Genomic DNA, 15862 nt, shown 5'->3' on the forward strand with positions numbered 1-15862 from the left:
TTCGGATATTATCTTTCCAATAAAAATCACGATGTAACGGTTTTCCAGGCGATAACATATTTCGATGATTTAGAAATTGAAATTGAAGAACTTGACTTTGCGGGAGGAAGAAGTAATATGGAGTTAATACCATCTTTCATCCACAGGCGATAACATATTTCGATGATTTAGACATTGAAAATGAAGAACTTGACTTTGCGGGAGGAAGAAATAATATGGAGTTGATAACATCTTTCTTCCACAGGCGATAACATATTTCGATGATTTAGAAATTGAAATTGAAGAACTTGACTTTGCGGGAGGAAGAAGTAATATGGAGTTAATAACATCTTTCTTCCACAGGCGATAACATATTTCGATGATTTAGAAATTGAAATTCCATTATTACGGCACCAAGCCATAGAGCGAAGCAAGCAAGCGAAAGAACATAGAGACCATTCTCACACCTTCCATATCATTGCTGTAGCTTTGTTGATGGAGGTATGTACTAAAATTCGAAAACGAGTTCCCATGGGAATTCTGAAATTTTATATTTTCAAAAGCTGTTTTACGCTTATTCGGAAATTATCTTTTCAATAAAAATCACGATGTAACTGTTTTCCAGGCGATAACATATTTCGATGATTTAGAAATTGAAATTGAAGAACTTGACTTTGCGGGAGGAAGAAGTAATATGGAGTTGATAACATCTTTCTTCCACAGGCGATAACATATTTCGATGATTTAGAAATTGAAATTGAAGAACTTGACTTTGCGGGAGGAAGAAGTAATATGGAGTTAATACCATCTTTCTTCCACAGGCGATAACATATTTCGATGATTTAGAAATTGAAATTGAAGAACTTGACTTTGCGGGAGGAAGAAATAATATGGAGTTAATAACATCTTTCTTCCACAGGCGATAACATATTTCGATGATTTAGAAATTGAAATTCCATTATTACGGCACCAAGCCATAGAGCGAAGCAAGCAAGCGAAAGAACATAGAGACCATTCTCACACCTTCCATATCATTGCTGTAGCTTTGTTGATGGAGGTATGTACTAAAATTCGAAAACGAGTTCCCATGGGAATTCTGAAATTTTATATTTTCAAAAGCTGTTTTACGCTTATTCGGAAATTATCTTTTCAATAAAAATCACGATGTAACTGTTTTCCAGGCGATAACATATTTCGATGATTTAGAAATTGAAATTGAAGAACTTGACTTTGCGGGAGGAAGAAGTAATATGGAGTTCATACCATCTTTCTTCCACAGGCGATAACATATTTCGATGATTTAGAAATTGAAAATGAAGAACTTGACTTTGCGGGAGGAAGAAATAATATGGAGTTGATAACATCTTTCTTCCACAGGCGATAACATATTTCGATGATTTAGAAATTGAAATTGAAGAACTTGACTTTGCGGGAGGAAGAAGTAATATGGAGTTAATACCATCTTTCTTCCACAGGCGATAACATATTTCGATGATTTAGAAATTGAAATTGAAGAACTTGACTTTGCGGGAGGAAGAAGTAATATGGAGTTACTAACATCTTTCTTCCACAGGCGATAACATATTTCGATGATTTAGAAATTGAAATTCCATTATTACGGCACCAAGCCATAGAGCGAAGCAAGCAAGCGAAGGAACATAGAGACCAGTCTCACACCTTCCATATCATTGCTGTAGCTTTGTTGATGGAGGTATGTACTAAAAATCGAAAACGAGTTCCCATGGGAATTCTGAAATTTTATATTTTCAAAAGCTGTTTTACGCTTATTCGGATATTATCTTTCCAATAAAAATCACGATGTAACGGTTTTCCAGGCGATAACATATTTCGATGATTTAGAAATTAAAGTTGAAGAATTTGACTTTGCGGGAGGAAGAAGTAATATGGAGTTCATACCATCTTTCTTCCACAGGCGATAACATATTTCGATGATTTAGAAATTGAAATTGAAGAACTTGACTTTGCGGGAGGAAGAAGTAATATGGAGTTCATACCATCTTTCTTCCACAGGCGATAACATATTTCGATGATTTAGAAATTGAAATTCGAATATGGCGAAGGAATATAGAGACCAGTCGCACACCTTCCATATCATTGCTGTAGCAAGTAATCGAAATAGGCATAGTAAATTTACCTTCACTTTGCGGGAAGAAGTAATATGGAGTTAATACCATCTTTCTTCTACAGGCGATAACATATTTCGATGATTTAGAAATTGAAATTGAAGAACTTGACTTTGCGGGAGGAAGAAATAATATGAAAGAAAGAAAGAAAGAAAGAAAGAAAAGTTTATTTTGGCTCCAAAAAGTACCACATATGGAGTTAATAACATCTTTCTTCCACGGGCGATAACATATTTCGATGATTTAGAAATTGAAATTCCATTATTACGGCACCAAGCCATAGAGCGAAGCAAGCAAGCGAAGGAACATAGAGACCAGTCTCACACCTTCCATATCATTGCTGTAGCTTTGTTGATGGAGGTATGTACTAAAAAATGGTTAATTATTTCTTTCGGCCCATATCAATTTTAGCATGCCATCAACAATATTCTGGATGCACGCACAAGTTTCCTTATTGATGTATGTATTAAAATTGGGATTCTACATTGCGATATCACAGTGTCTCCAACTCGGACGCTTCAATTTTCATATCCCTTCTGACTTCCGTCCCCTAGCCTAACACCCAACTGGAGAGATGCATAGGATTTACGGGATAGCGATAAAAGAGTTCTGCGCAGACTGAGTCTCAGGCACCAACTGGTACCTGAATAATATCTAAAGCGATTTGTGGATCTCGCCGCGACTTGTCCTCGAGCTCGAACGTCATTTTAGTAGTGGAGTAAACGGTAATTAACAAGCATCCCGGGTTCTGCTCGCGGAAACTGAAACAAAAAAAAATCAAGTTAGTGTGTGTCCCCACTATGTAATTTTATTTGCAAAGTATACATTTTGTACCATATTGCATAATGCGTAAGGTCGAATATTTGTGTACATTTATGTGGTTGCTATATGCACTATGTCTGGAAAAGGGTTAATAAAGTTGTGCTTACCCAACGCTTCTTTCCTGAAGCCTGGTTATCACAGCAGGCTTCAGTTTCGGTTTCTCATCGCGGCTATGGAGTCCACGGCCCGTGATCACACCCAGACTATAGGAAACCACCGTTCGTGGCAACGGTTGGTCCCTCAGCTCTCTAACGAATCGATCGATAAAGAGGTCTAGTGAGATCAGGGCTTCTGTCACCCGCAAAAAATGGAAATCAATGAATCGATCGTTTTTTAATCTTGCGGCGTGACGCTGTAATGAAAAGAAGATAATTTTTAATATGACAACTTATACAGCGTGTTGCCGGCAGCCAGGCTTTTTTTTAGGGAGGTTAAAGTAACGTATTTCTGTAACTTAACTATGACATTAATTTAATTAATAAACTGAAATTCAGACCTTGGTAACTTTCTCTGATCTGGTGTATCTTTGTAATTAATGCTAATTTTCAAGTAGCACTTTTTTAGTAATTAGTGGTTATTAAACTACATAATAAAAATATAATCATAATGATAAGTTAGGGCGTTAGCTTTATATATTAGACTGTGCCTAAATTATTTTGTACAGCGTCTTCTGACGGTCTTTTCTAGGTTTTTATGTATAGTTTATGTATTTTTTTTTAATTGGACAATCACTTTATAGCTTATAACATTGTCTTTTCACGACAGCTAATATTTGTTCAAATTGATTTCAGATTGAGGTAGTTTGGAAGTGTTTTAACTTTGTTGAATTTGTCTTTTTGACAGAAAAATGCCTCCCATATAAAAACTACTTTTGGTGCTTGGATTAGAAAGTTTTCCCGACTCCCCCAAGTGGAAAACAGTTACATCGTGATTTTTATTGGAAAGATAATATCCGAATGAGCGTAAAACAGCTTTTGAAAATATAAATACAATTGTGGCATTGAAGTTGAAAACGAGTGAAGATTATCAAAAAACACTGTACAAAGTAATTTAGGCACAGTGAAATACATAAAGCTAAAACCCACAGACGCCCTAAGATTTTATTGTGATTGTATTTTTATTATGTAGTTTAATAACCACTGACTATTACGAGAAAGTGCTGCTTGAAAATTTGCATTAATTACAAAGATACACACCAGATCAGGCATGCCCGGATTTTATCGTGGTCAGTCGTGTAAATTTACACGTAATTATTTAAGGTATCTGCCGGCTGTCATTTACACTTGCTTGTCAATTTACTTTGTTGTACATTGCTGGCAATTATAATTTTGTTAGAATGTTAACAAAGTAAACGTAACGTAAACGTTTTTATTTGGTATAATGTGTGCGTGTGTCTTTACAGCTGGGTTTAGAGTCCTGAAATTTGGCACAATTGTTTTAAACGCAACATCACCACTATGTAATTTTCAGAATTCCCATGGGAACTCGTTTTCGATTTTTAGTACATACCTCCATCAACAAAGCAACAGCAATTATATGGAAGGTGTGAGACTGGTCTCTATGTCCCTTCGCTTGCTTGCTTTGCTGTATGGCTTGGTGCCGCAATCCGTTTTTTGAACAGACTTCACTCTGTTCCTTGTACCTAAAAAACAAAAAAAATAGGCAAATGTTAACGTACTCTTAGTATATCGACATCGTGTTAGTGTTGTGAGAAACGCTTTTTCGAGGATTATCGACTCTAAGCCCGCAAAGACAGTTTCTTGCATCCATACGCATAAAATAAGCCAATTTGATTCTCAAATATGGTCTAGCCCAGTGATTCCCAAAGTGGTCCAGGTGGACCCCCAGGCGTAGGCGTGAACAAAAAATGGGGGTCCATAAGATGTTAATGGGGGGTCCACGAAAATTTATCTGCTTTTGATAGTAAAGAGCCAAAATGTAAGCATAGTTTTATAAGGGCCTACCTTCATTGTTTTAAGTACCTAACTAAGCAGATAATATTTTAATAAGGCACGCGACTGGACAGAACTCAGAAGCGACACAATTTTTATTTTTTGGCGACTTTAAGAATGTGGTAGAAATGTAGCAGCAGGGGGTCCACCGAAACCAGTAAAATTTTGAAAGTGGTCCACGAGAAAAATATGTTTGGGAACTACTGGTCTAGCCTTTAAGACTCCCAGAGTCTTGAGGGTCAAGTGTAAGCCTCGAAATGAGCGTTATCCACAACTCTGTCGTGTATAGTTCAACAGAATAGCAACTACTGCGATAAGCATCTCTCCAGTTGGATGTTAGGCTAGGGGACGGCAGTCCGAAGGGATATGAAAATTTAAGCGTCCGAGTTGGAGACACTTTCATAGTATTGTTGATAATTGAATCATGTCCTATGCTAAAATTGATATGAGCCGAAAGAAATATTAACCATTTTTGACAACCGGATAACCAAGTGGTTAGAGAACCTGACTATGAAGCTTGAGGTCCCGGGTTCGATCTCCGGTCGAGACGGACATTTGTATGAATAACAAGAATATTTGTTTTTGGATCTTAGCCGTCTAGGTCAGTTGGTCAAATGTCCCATGATATTTTATTTATTTATTTGTACTTAATTTTGCACCTAATTTATTAAACACTAGGCTCAATTCGGGCTTAATTCAATGATGACGAAAAGAAATTTGGTTACTTACAATTAGTTCTCAGAAATTCAAAATTCATTTTATTATTTTTGTTCAAGTGCAAGTCACATTTTTTTTTAGCCCGAAACCCCGTGCTTGTTTTCTCGTTCACACAATCAAAACAGTTCAGACAAGAGGGTATGCCCATGAACACTTACTTTCTGTGCAGTCGACCATGTTCGAAGCCTTTTTTCCGAAGATCTTCAATTTCGATGTCGAAATCATCGAAATATGTTATCGCCTGTGGAATAAAGATGGTATTAACTCCATATTACTTCTTCCCGCAAAGTGTAGGTAAATTTACTCTGCCTATTTCGATTACTTGTTATTTGCGTCCCGTATCAAGGGCGGGTCTATCGAAAAAATATGGTTCATAGGGGTCAAAACCCAAAGACACCGGATAACAGTTATTTGCGGTCTTTTATTATTAATGAGGCTGTTTTATTTTTAGTATACGTATAGTATTTATTAGACAAATTTAAATATATGGCAGTTAATTTAATTTATTCGTAATTCCAGTAGCGCCCGTGAGACATACAGTCATACATACAATGTTTATCACATTTGCGAGTAAAATTGTAAACACGATGATTTTTAATCGGTGATCAGGAGTTGAAATATATTAATAACCAGCTAAAATTGAATTTAATAGGCCAGAGGTCTGTTTCACCACCCATTGATTAGTGTTAACTGACGGTTAAATGTGATGCCGTCTCCGTCTATTCGAACAAAACAAATAGAGACGGTATCATATTTAACCGTCAGTTAGAACTAATCAATGGATGGTGAAACAGCCCCCAGGTATTTTAACTATCTTATTAAAACCAATAATTACCGGATTCATGGTCGTCATATTTCTTGCAATTTAAAGAATGGAAGTGCAACACAGTCCTGCACGAGCCAACTCTTCGTTCGCTTTCGTTCTGAAACAACAGTTTTTTTTATGTTATAATATTCACGTATCATATCGTGTAAAACACATATATGTGTGCACCTGAAATGTGTGTTACTCAGTCTTAGCCATCTGGGCGCCCCGGGCAACTCATGCCTTTGGCGCCCTTTTATTTACAAGAGACAAATGACAGGTCGTGTTTGTTACACATAGAATACATAATATAATAATAATAATAATTTAACGTTTATTTCAGGCTCTAGTCCCATATACTTCGTGTTAGTTACAGTCTTATAATGATAATAAACTCACTCCTATGAGACAAGTCTATAAAAATTCATACGCAGAGCCTAGTTTTCCTTTAGCTCAATAAAAATAGGTATGTATTTATGTAAACAAAAGAAATGAAACAAAATACAATTGATAAACTAGGTAGGTATTGATAGGTGTTCAAATAAAGTGGTTAAGTTGAGCTGGCGCCGCGGCGCCCTGTTGTAGCTACGTGGCGCCCCGCGCAGCCGCTCGCTATAGTGTATAATTTACAGAGTAACCCCCTTATTCATAAAACTTAACAAGCCTATGTTAACTAACAAATGCTTTGTCCCTTTCTAACAAATACAAATGTCGAAGTGACAGATAAGGACAAACGAATTTTAGCGGCATTTTAACTAAAATAGGTTTGATTGTCGTTTATGAATAAGGGGGTAAATCCTCAAATATCTTACATATGGGTTTAAAAACTAAAGCTTTATTAGTAATGATACTACAAGGGATTAAATTAATGCAATAAATGCGCTGGAAGCACGTCGCGCTCTTAAGTAGAAAACATTTAAAAAATGCATGTTTATTTTGGAAGCCGTGGTGGCCTAGTGGTTCGACCTATCGCCTCTCAAGCAGAGGGTCGTGGGTTCGAACCCCGGCTCGCACCTCTGAGTTTTTCGAAATTCATGTGCGGAATTACATTTGAAATTTACCACTAGCTTTGCGGTGAAGGAAAACATCGTGAGGAAACCTGCACAAACTTGCGAAGCGATTCAATGGTGCGTGCGAAGTTCCCAATCCGCACTGGGCCCGCGTGGGAACTATGGCCCAAGCCCTCTTGTTCTGAGAGGAGGCCTGTGCCCAGCAGTGGGACGTATATAGGCTGGGATGATGATGATGATGTTTGTTTTGGACAAAGTTTGGGAAAAACATTGCTACGTAAATTCAGACTGATGAGGAACTTCTTGACTACCATATTGGCCATTTCACGATACCTTTCAAATAATAATAAAATTGAAATCACAGAATGAATGTTTGTAAACCATTTTAGTTTATTTATTTTGTTCGGAAAACGAAAAAACCGCATATTTTTTTTCTTAATTTCTATTTCAAAATATATTTTTTTTAAATGTAAGACAACATTTCTTGAAGTATTGGTACCTAATTGGTAGCACTGTCTTTGCCTAAGGTCTATACTTTCTATTTTACGTACTTCTCAATTCAGTTGTAGGTGCGGCACCTGAAGCTCCACCGACACAAACAAGCAAACACACAAGCTAACTGAGCACTAATTACAGATTGATCTGGTGACCAGACCAGATTCTGGTCGTGACGTGCCCATGGTCAAGTGGCAGCAATGGGCCGCGGGGGGGGGAGGCTTAATGGTTAAGTGGCGGCTACGCAGTTAAAAGTTTGCAAAAATATGAAATTATTAGTACACTTAATTAACTTTACTCTAAATATTAACCGGAATAGCATTGTCCCGTATAGTGACGTCGGAATGACTAATTTTCTAGAAGATATGGTCAATTTTCCACCCCGATATTTACCTGATGGCGTAGGGCTTAACGGTTAAGTGGCCGCTACACGGTTAAAAGTTTGCAAAAATGGGTGTTTCAAAAAAAAAGTGTAATCTCTCTTTTTTTTTTATTTTGGAAAAAATATGGTATTTCCTACTCAAATCAGGAGCACGATGGATTCCGATCGTTTAAAAAAATGTCCCCATTTTTTCATACAAAATTTTATGAGTCAGTTTTGTCATACCTATACTGAATGTATGAAAAAAACGTCGCGAAACTGTCATTTATTCGGGGTCATTTTTTAAATTATCGGAATCGATTGTGCTCTTGATTCTGATCAAGAAAAACCATATTTTTAAAAAAAACTTTTTTTTTAAACGCCCAAATATGAAATTATTAATACACTTACTAATATTATAAATGCGAAAGTCAGTATGATTGTACTCAACCGAACGCGGTGTTTAGTATGGAGATGGAGATAGTTTTTATTCTATTCAATTAAAGCTTAAAGTCCCATGTTACAAACTGGCTAAAACCAAAATGTCGTTTCTGAGAAATTGCATAGCTACGTGTTTATAATAAAGTTCCAAAAGATATCGAACAGGTACAAAATGCAAATCAAGTCAAGAAGACTTTAATATCTAAAGCATATTATAAAATTAATGATTATTTCATATGTTTCATATGTTTGGGAATTATTTCGATCCGCATTAGCGATCCCTTAGTTCAAATAGCGATTCTACCGTGTTAGTCAAATCATAACATTCTAAATATGTTTAAAAAAAACATAGGTTTCTTTACCTCGTTGAGTTCCTTGTCGGACTATGTTGCAGAAATTGCACTCACTTTGAAAATACCGAAATGACTTTTATTGTATGGGCTATTGAATATTTGTTTTATTCTAATTTAACTATTTATTTTTAAAGTGAACATACAACTAAATATTCTATGAATATTTTAAGCGTCTACCTGTTGCCGTTATTAATATCGAGCAGAAAAACGGCAAAAAAACAAGTTTGTTGTGTGGTAGCCCCCCTTAAATATTTATTTTATTCTGTTTTTAGTATTTCTTATTATAGCGGCAACAGAAATACATCATCTGTTAAAATTTCAACTGTCTAGCTATCACGGTTTACAAGATACAGCCTGGCGACAGACAGACAGATAGACGGACAGTGAAGTCTCAGTAATAGGGTCCCGTTTTTACCCTTTGGGTACGGAACCCTAAAAAAGCGTGGTGGCCTAATGGTTCGACTCTAAAGCAGAGGAGCGTGGATTCAAATCGAAAATTACATTTAAATATTACGACGAGCTTTACGGTAAATTAAATTATAAGGGACCTGCACAAACTGAAGCAATTCAATGGCGTACGTGAAGTTCCCAATCCGCACTGGGCCCGCGTGGGAACTACGGCCCAAGCCCTCTGATTCTGAGAAGAGGCCTGTGCCCGGTAGTGAGACATATATAGGCTGGGGTGATGACGATATTTGTGTCTTACACGTTAAATAATATTGTAAATACTTAATAATATAATACTAAATAATACTTACAGTAAATTTACTCACCAGTCACTGCTGTTATAAATAAATTATTTACTTTTTTCCCTTAAGAAACACCTTCTTTGCTATTTGCAAGAAAACTAACGCTTGTATGCCTTCATTTTTTGCTTATAAAGCTGTACTCTAATTGGTTAATAATTAACGTCATTAAAATAATGCAACTTTAAAAAGAAACTAATTTGCTAATTTATAATTCTTTTGCTTTCATAAAAAAAAAAGTTGTTAATGTGGTTTTACGTACTTAATGAGTAATAAGTAGTTAATTAATTGATTGATTTCGTAGACCATTTTAAGCCTTTTAACTAACACCGCACTAAATGATTTGTATTTAACACATCTACGTACATTTTCAACACAGTAGAATCGCTATTTGAAGTAAGGGGTCGCCCGATGGGATATTCCCAAATATCCCTGTCCATGATGTAAATAATTAGTTTTATAATACGCCTTACATATTAATGTCTTCTTGACAATGGATTTTAACCCTAAAAGTCTCGTTGTATTCTTGTAGAGCTAACAAAAATAACTTAAAAAAAATACAAAAATATGATCTTAAATTATGTATCTTATTAGATACGCTGCCAATTTTAGGGTATTTTGTATCTGTTTCATTGGTAATATTTTTTGGAATTTTATCATAAAAACGTATGCAAATTTCCCAATAACGACTTTTTGGTTTTAGCCAGTCTGTAAGATGGAACTTTTAGCTTCCCTGTGTTTCTAGTACCCTTGGGCTTATCAGCGTTAGTAAGAAAATCACATATTTTTCCTAACATACATAATTATTTCAAATTAGCTTTTGCTCGCGGCTTCGCTCCCGCAGAATTAGTATGTAGCTTAAAACTTTTTTGATTCCACAGGAAACGTAAATTATTTCGGGATAAAAAGTAGCCTATATTGTCCTGTATGCCAAATTTCATGCAAATCCGTTCAGTAGTTTTTTCGTGAAAGAGTAACAAACGTGGGATACATAAAACGACAAAATGGTTACAATACCTGTTTCTTTCTTTCTTCCATTATGCCTTCGTTCCTCAGGACTCGTCCGCAAGAACATGAAGACGTGGCAGTCCCGGTTTCTCGATTATCTGAGCGACTTGTGTATCTCCAACAAGAAAGCCATCGCCGTCACGCAGGAGCTCATCTGCAAGAGTGTGCTGTGCGCCAACAACTCCGACATACTCATAGAGACCAGGTGATAACCTTGAGAAGAAAAAAGTTTTTAGTAGAAATTTATTTTTTAACACAAGCTTTTTATGCTGACTGTACTTGCATTGTCACCCAAACTACGTTTGCATACCAAATTTCAAGTCTATAATATTAACCGCTAAAGATCCTGGCCGGATTACCAGGATGTCACTATCAGAATTGTATTGTCACGCAGTTTACATACCTAAGTATACCAAATTTCAAGTCAATCCAACTACGGGAAGTTGGTCGAATTTAACTTGCAAGATTTGATTACAGACAGACAGACAACGGGACAGGTGACACTAAATAAAAGCTTGTAAATAGGCAGCACTCAACCCCCGGTTTCCACCGCTAGCGCAGAGAACTTTTTTTAACTTGCATGGACCAACTTCATAGAGGTCCGGTGTAAGTACTTTCATGCAGCCGATCGTTGTACAGTCGAACCATTTGATTCCTGGCTCACCGCAGAACGTTCTCACAGTAAGCGACATATACATTCCCTTGCCAAGCAAAACGGAGTAACTATGACTTTTCTACAAAAAGGATCCACCGCGGGTCACGCTCCAGATGGTTCGATAGTACATTAAATTAAGACATTAAAGGGTCTGCTCCGCTCGCGGTGTTGATTGGGCTTTACTCCCGTTAAGCCGAGTTTAGACTTGCAAGAAAAATCGTGCAAGTTTCATTACATTGCGGCGCTCGATTGACCACTACAAACTCGTTGGCTTAACGGCCTCGCAATGTAATGGAACTAGCACGTTTTTTTTTTGGAAGTCTAACCTCGGCTTAACACTTATTCTAGCGTTAGTTCAGTCCCTTTCTGGTCAGAATGACAACAAAATACGGTATTTGACAACTGTTTAATTTGCCATATCCTTTATATTATTATAAAAAATATATATGGACAATGTTTCGCGAAGTGAAAAACGAATTCGGTTGAAAATTGGATTTATAGCGATTTTTTGAAAAATCTGTATCTGGCTCTTCCTAAAATGCTTTTATTTATGCAGCAAGTATAGCGGTACTTGCGTATGACGTCACATGCAAGTAAGTCTATTCTGTCTAATCTTGAAATTCAAACCTTTATAACTGTATTATATTTAAAGATATCTTTAAAATTGTTTTTCTGTTCCATTACATGCATTGTCAAGTTTTAATTTATAAAGTAAATAAAAAATAATCAAATACCGTTTTACCGTGTAATCCTCTCAGACTGACACTGGTTAAAATTAAACTTTTTTTTAATAATATTCGTCAATCCGATGTGAATGACTGAATACCAGAATGGACTGAATTGACGCCAGAATGAGCGAGTGACCGAAGTCTTAAGGTGGTTTCAGACTAGCGTTTCTTCTGCGCGTATACGGTCGTTTTTGTGCATACGTGCGTATTCCCGCGTGTTCAATGCTCCAAGAAATCAAAACCGCACCTGGACGCGCGTACACGCGCTTCCAAAAACGAGCTTATACGCGCAAATAAAACGTTAATCTGTAACCACCCTTTCTTATATGTAAATGCATACGTCAGAAATGTCATAACCGTGGTGGCCTAGTGTTTTGATCTGTGGCCTCTCAAGCAGAGGATCGTGGGATCAACCCTGGGCTCGCACCTCGAGTTTTTAAAATTTATCTGTGAAATTACCACGAACTTAACAATGAAGGGAAACATCGTGAGGAAACCTGCACGACCTGCGAAGCATTTTTTTCCTCGCACAACATTTCGCTTTCTGCTACGTCACTGGTGGACGCACAGCTTATCGTTTGTGCTGTCGCACAGAATAAGTTTTACAAAAATTGCTAATAAAATGTAGTCGCCTTATACTAGAGTATACCATTACACTAGAGTTTTTCTTTGTTAAAGATTGGTTTCGACGAAATACGAAAAACGCACGAGCTCGCCGAAGAAGGAAGACGAGACCGTTAAATACGTCGTTGAAGACGAAGTACTATTACTATGGAATAATAAAAAGGTAGGTGAAATCTGAATCTGATGTTGTGAGAACACAAATAATATACACAGCTTTTTATAAAGGTATTTAGGTACATATTTATATTACACAAATAATATATTTTATATAATAACAAAGAAAACCGGCAGAAGTGGTGTGATGACTGGTATTATCAAATCGAGATTAGAATACGATTGAGTACGTATGCCGTTTTTGAATTATCATATGAAATTACTATTTCAGTACGAAGAAGTTCAAAAGCTTGAGAAAAAAATATAAATAATATTAAGATTGTTTTTTTTGTAATATTTCAGTTTGTATTTTCGATATAAATAATATTATTATTATTACCTAATGTTTAAATTAAATTAAATACAAATGATGTAATTATTATAGCAACACTGTTTAATGGTTTAAACCGAGTGTATTTTTGATATGTACAGGGAATTAATAACATAAAAATTACAAAAAAATAATAATGTCAAATTTGTCCAATACTTTAATATTTTTTTTATATAATTAAGTGACACTGCATTGCAAGCAATTGTTACAAATATTATTTTCCGTTACGAAACGATTTCGTTCAATCAAATTTTTTTTATAACGGATGAGAATTATCTTTGTAAAATATATTACTAAAATGAAGTTGTAGGGTTCGCCCTTTAGTGACAAGAGTAAATGATGAAATCGTTCGACGTTCGTTGAGGAATCGTTATCATATGTACGAGAGATTCATATAAGTCATAAGAGGCATTACATTCGGTTAGTTTACCCTCAAATGATTGCAACGACAGAGTAGGTAACTTGACATGAGTATTGCTAAGGTCCCGCGCATCGTGCCCGCAATGCAGTACATGCTTCGATGCTTGGTCATGCAACATTGTTTGAACTTCATAATACAGCGAATCGAATTGATTGCGCGTGCGAATGTTGATCTTTACAAAAATCACCAAGTCTTACCGAAAGTTTTTGATTTTTTGCTTGAACTAGGAAGAATACAATACAATACGATACAATGACTCTTTATTGTACACCAGAAATAGTATGCGATACAGAAAACAGGAATGAATGAGGAACTTGAGGAAGTTTTTTTTTTATAGAATTTAAATCCTTAACAGGCACTCTGAATTCAGATAATTTGTTAGAACAGTCTACAATACCTAGGTTGGATACCATTTAGGGCTAAATCACGTTCAAACGTTAGTTGTTCAAGTTCTATCGTGAATTATTCGAAATAAATATTTTTATTATTTACGTAGTTACGTAGGTAGGTCTACTTATTAAATATGTGTAAAGTCTTTTAAGTAAAATGAAATGCGAAGTGTACAATGTTTCTTGTTGTAAACCAAAAGGAGAAATTTAAATTTAACATGTTGTGTCAAATATAATAAAACTATATGTTCAGTACGAAAATACGTGAACAGCTACAGATGGGCCATGTACGACAATACAATGGCCACGAGAAAAGAGTTCGGTACGCAACACCTAAACCGCTAGGAAATATTGTTTAAGCAAATACTGCTTTTTAGTATAAATAAAATAGGTATGCAATACAAATTTTAAGTTTAAACTTTGATTTTAGCAGACGTCGTGTCTAGTAATGGCGCCGAGCAGGCGAGCGTTACCAACTACCGCGCCGTGCGGTCAGAAAATAATGCAATGTAATTTCGAAAATATCGCTCAAAACCTAATGAAACTATATATAATTAGAAAGATCTCGTTGAGATCTCACTATACACACCGGTATTATCGCAAAATAATACGCGAGATGGTCGGAAACTCGATATTAATATTTGTGGCTGGCGGTAGATCCCGCGCCATGCGCATGGAATAACGAGTATTGCAATAGCTGGCATAAACAGGTGAAACGCGGGCGTAAACAAATTAACCAGATATAAATAAATAATAAAATTTTTTAGTCATTATATATTAACTTAAATCAAATTAAATTAAAATTAAATTAACCGTAATAAACGATATATCCGGTTCGAAACTATGTTGGGGAAATGTCTTCGATAGCAAGAGAGAAATGCAGACACTTACCGAGATTTCAGAAAGCCGGCTCCTGGGCGAAGGGATTTTCGAAGAGTGTAAAATTTGAAGTGTGCAGCCCTGTCTTATAGGTCCGTCCTGCGTTTCGTTGTTCCTTTTTTAAAGGCGTTTGGTTCGTATCTACATTCGATCTTGCTATCGATTCAGATGAATTAAAATTAGAAACAAATAACTGCATTGTGCTAGCTAGACGGTAAATTGATAGAAATATGGAACACCACGCATCTAAATGGAGCAAAAGTTACATGGGCATATTATACAACAGTTCTGTTATTTTAACAAGATTGACTAACCGTTTTAAATAAATGTTTAATCTTAACTACCCTCCAGGATTTTTAAAGTAATTATAAGTTGAACTGTCCAGGTAAAACACGGTTTCTTGTAGGTCTCTTAACTAAAAATATGAATATCTCAGTTTTGCAATGGAATTTAACTTAGTGCCCATGAAATGAAATAAAGTAGAGAAACAGACTTTTTAATGACATAACTCCCAGCTCTGTTGATTTTTGGTCCACTTTCCATACAAAGTCGCCCATTGTTCTTTGACGTAGTACCTACGTATATACACAGTATTCTATTAGTCAAGCCCTTTCATTTGGTATTACACGCCTCAAATCAGTAGGTACAGTCTACTACAAAAAGATCGATACAGTTAAAGTTACAAAAATATGTGTACGCGATTTTATTGAAATAACAAACGTGTTTTCATATTTTTGGTAACTCTGGCCGTATCATTGTCGTTGTAGACTGTACAATAACTTAACACGTTTGGCCCCTGCAACGATCCACTAAGCTCTTACGCTGTGCCTACGCATATTCCACAGCAGT

General features: G+C 36.0%; 2 protein-coding genes across 2 annotated transcripts in view; one reads left to right on the forward strand and one right to left on the reverse strand.

Annotated features, from left to right (window-relative positions):
* Itpr (Inositol 1,4,5,-trisphosphate receptor) overlaps positions 1 to 15862 on the forward strand; it is a 185009-nt gene that overhangs the window by 84830 nt on the left and 84317 nt on the right. The window contains exons 16-17 of the mRNA XM_074102562.1: positions 10882 to 11038; positions 12895 to 13003. Coding sequence (XP_073958663.1) covers positions 10882 to 11038; positions 12895 to 13003 — 266 coding nt within the window. The remainder of the gene's footprint in view (positions 1 to 10881; positions 11039 to 12894; positions 13004 to 15862) is intronic.
* Positions 2103 to 10929, reverse strand: LOC141438673 (uncharacterized). The gene is made up of 6 exons (XM_074102561.1): positions 10843 to 10929; positions 6450 to 6537; positions 5773 to 5855; positions 4455 to 4587; positions 3053 to 3297; positions 2103 to 2884 (listed from the first exon to the last, which is right to left on the reverse strand). Exons 2-6 carry the CDS (start codon positions 6465 to 6467, stop codon positions 2749 to 2751), a joined length of 615 nt encoding a protein of 204 aa, XP_073958662.1. The 5' UTR covers positions 6468 to 6537; positions 10843 to 10929; the 3' UTR covers positions 2103 to 2748.

The sequence above is a fragment of the Choristoneura fumiferana genome, chromosome 19 (assembly GCF_025370935.1).
Source record: "Choristoneura fumiferana chromosome 19, NRCan_CFum_1, whole genome shotgun sequence".
NCBI classification, from domain to species: Eukaryota; Metazoa; Arthropoda; class Insecta; order Lepidoptera; family Tortricidae; genus Choristoneura; species Choristoneura fumiferana.

What these genes read in the sequence shown, in the direction of transcription:
- LOC141438673 (XM_074102561.1), bottom strand. An exon ending in CATGGTCGACTGCACAGAAA is followed by an intron (nt 4,588 to 5,772) that starts GTAAGTGTTCAT and finishes TTTGTTTTTTAG; the next exon opens with GTACAAGGAACAGAGTGAAG. An exon ending in CTGTTGCTTTGTTGATGGAG is followed by an intron (nt 3,298 to 4,454) that starts GTATGTACTAAA and finishes TTTTCATTACAG; the next exon opens with CGTCACGCCGCAAGATTAAA.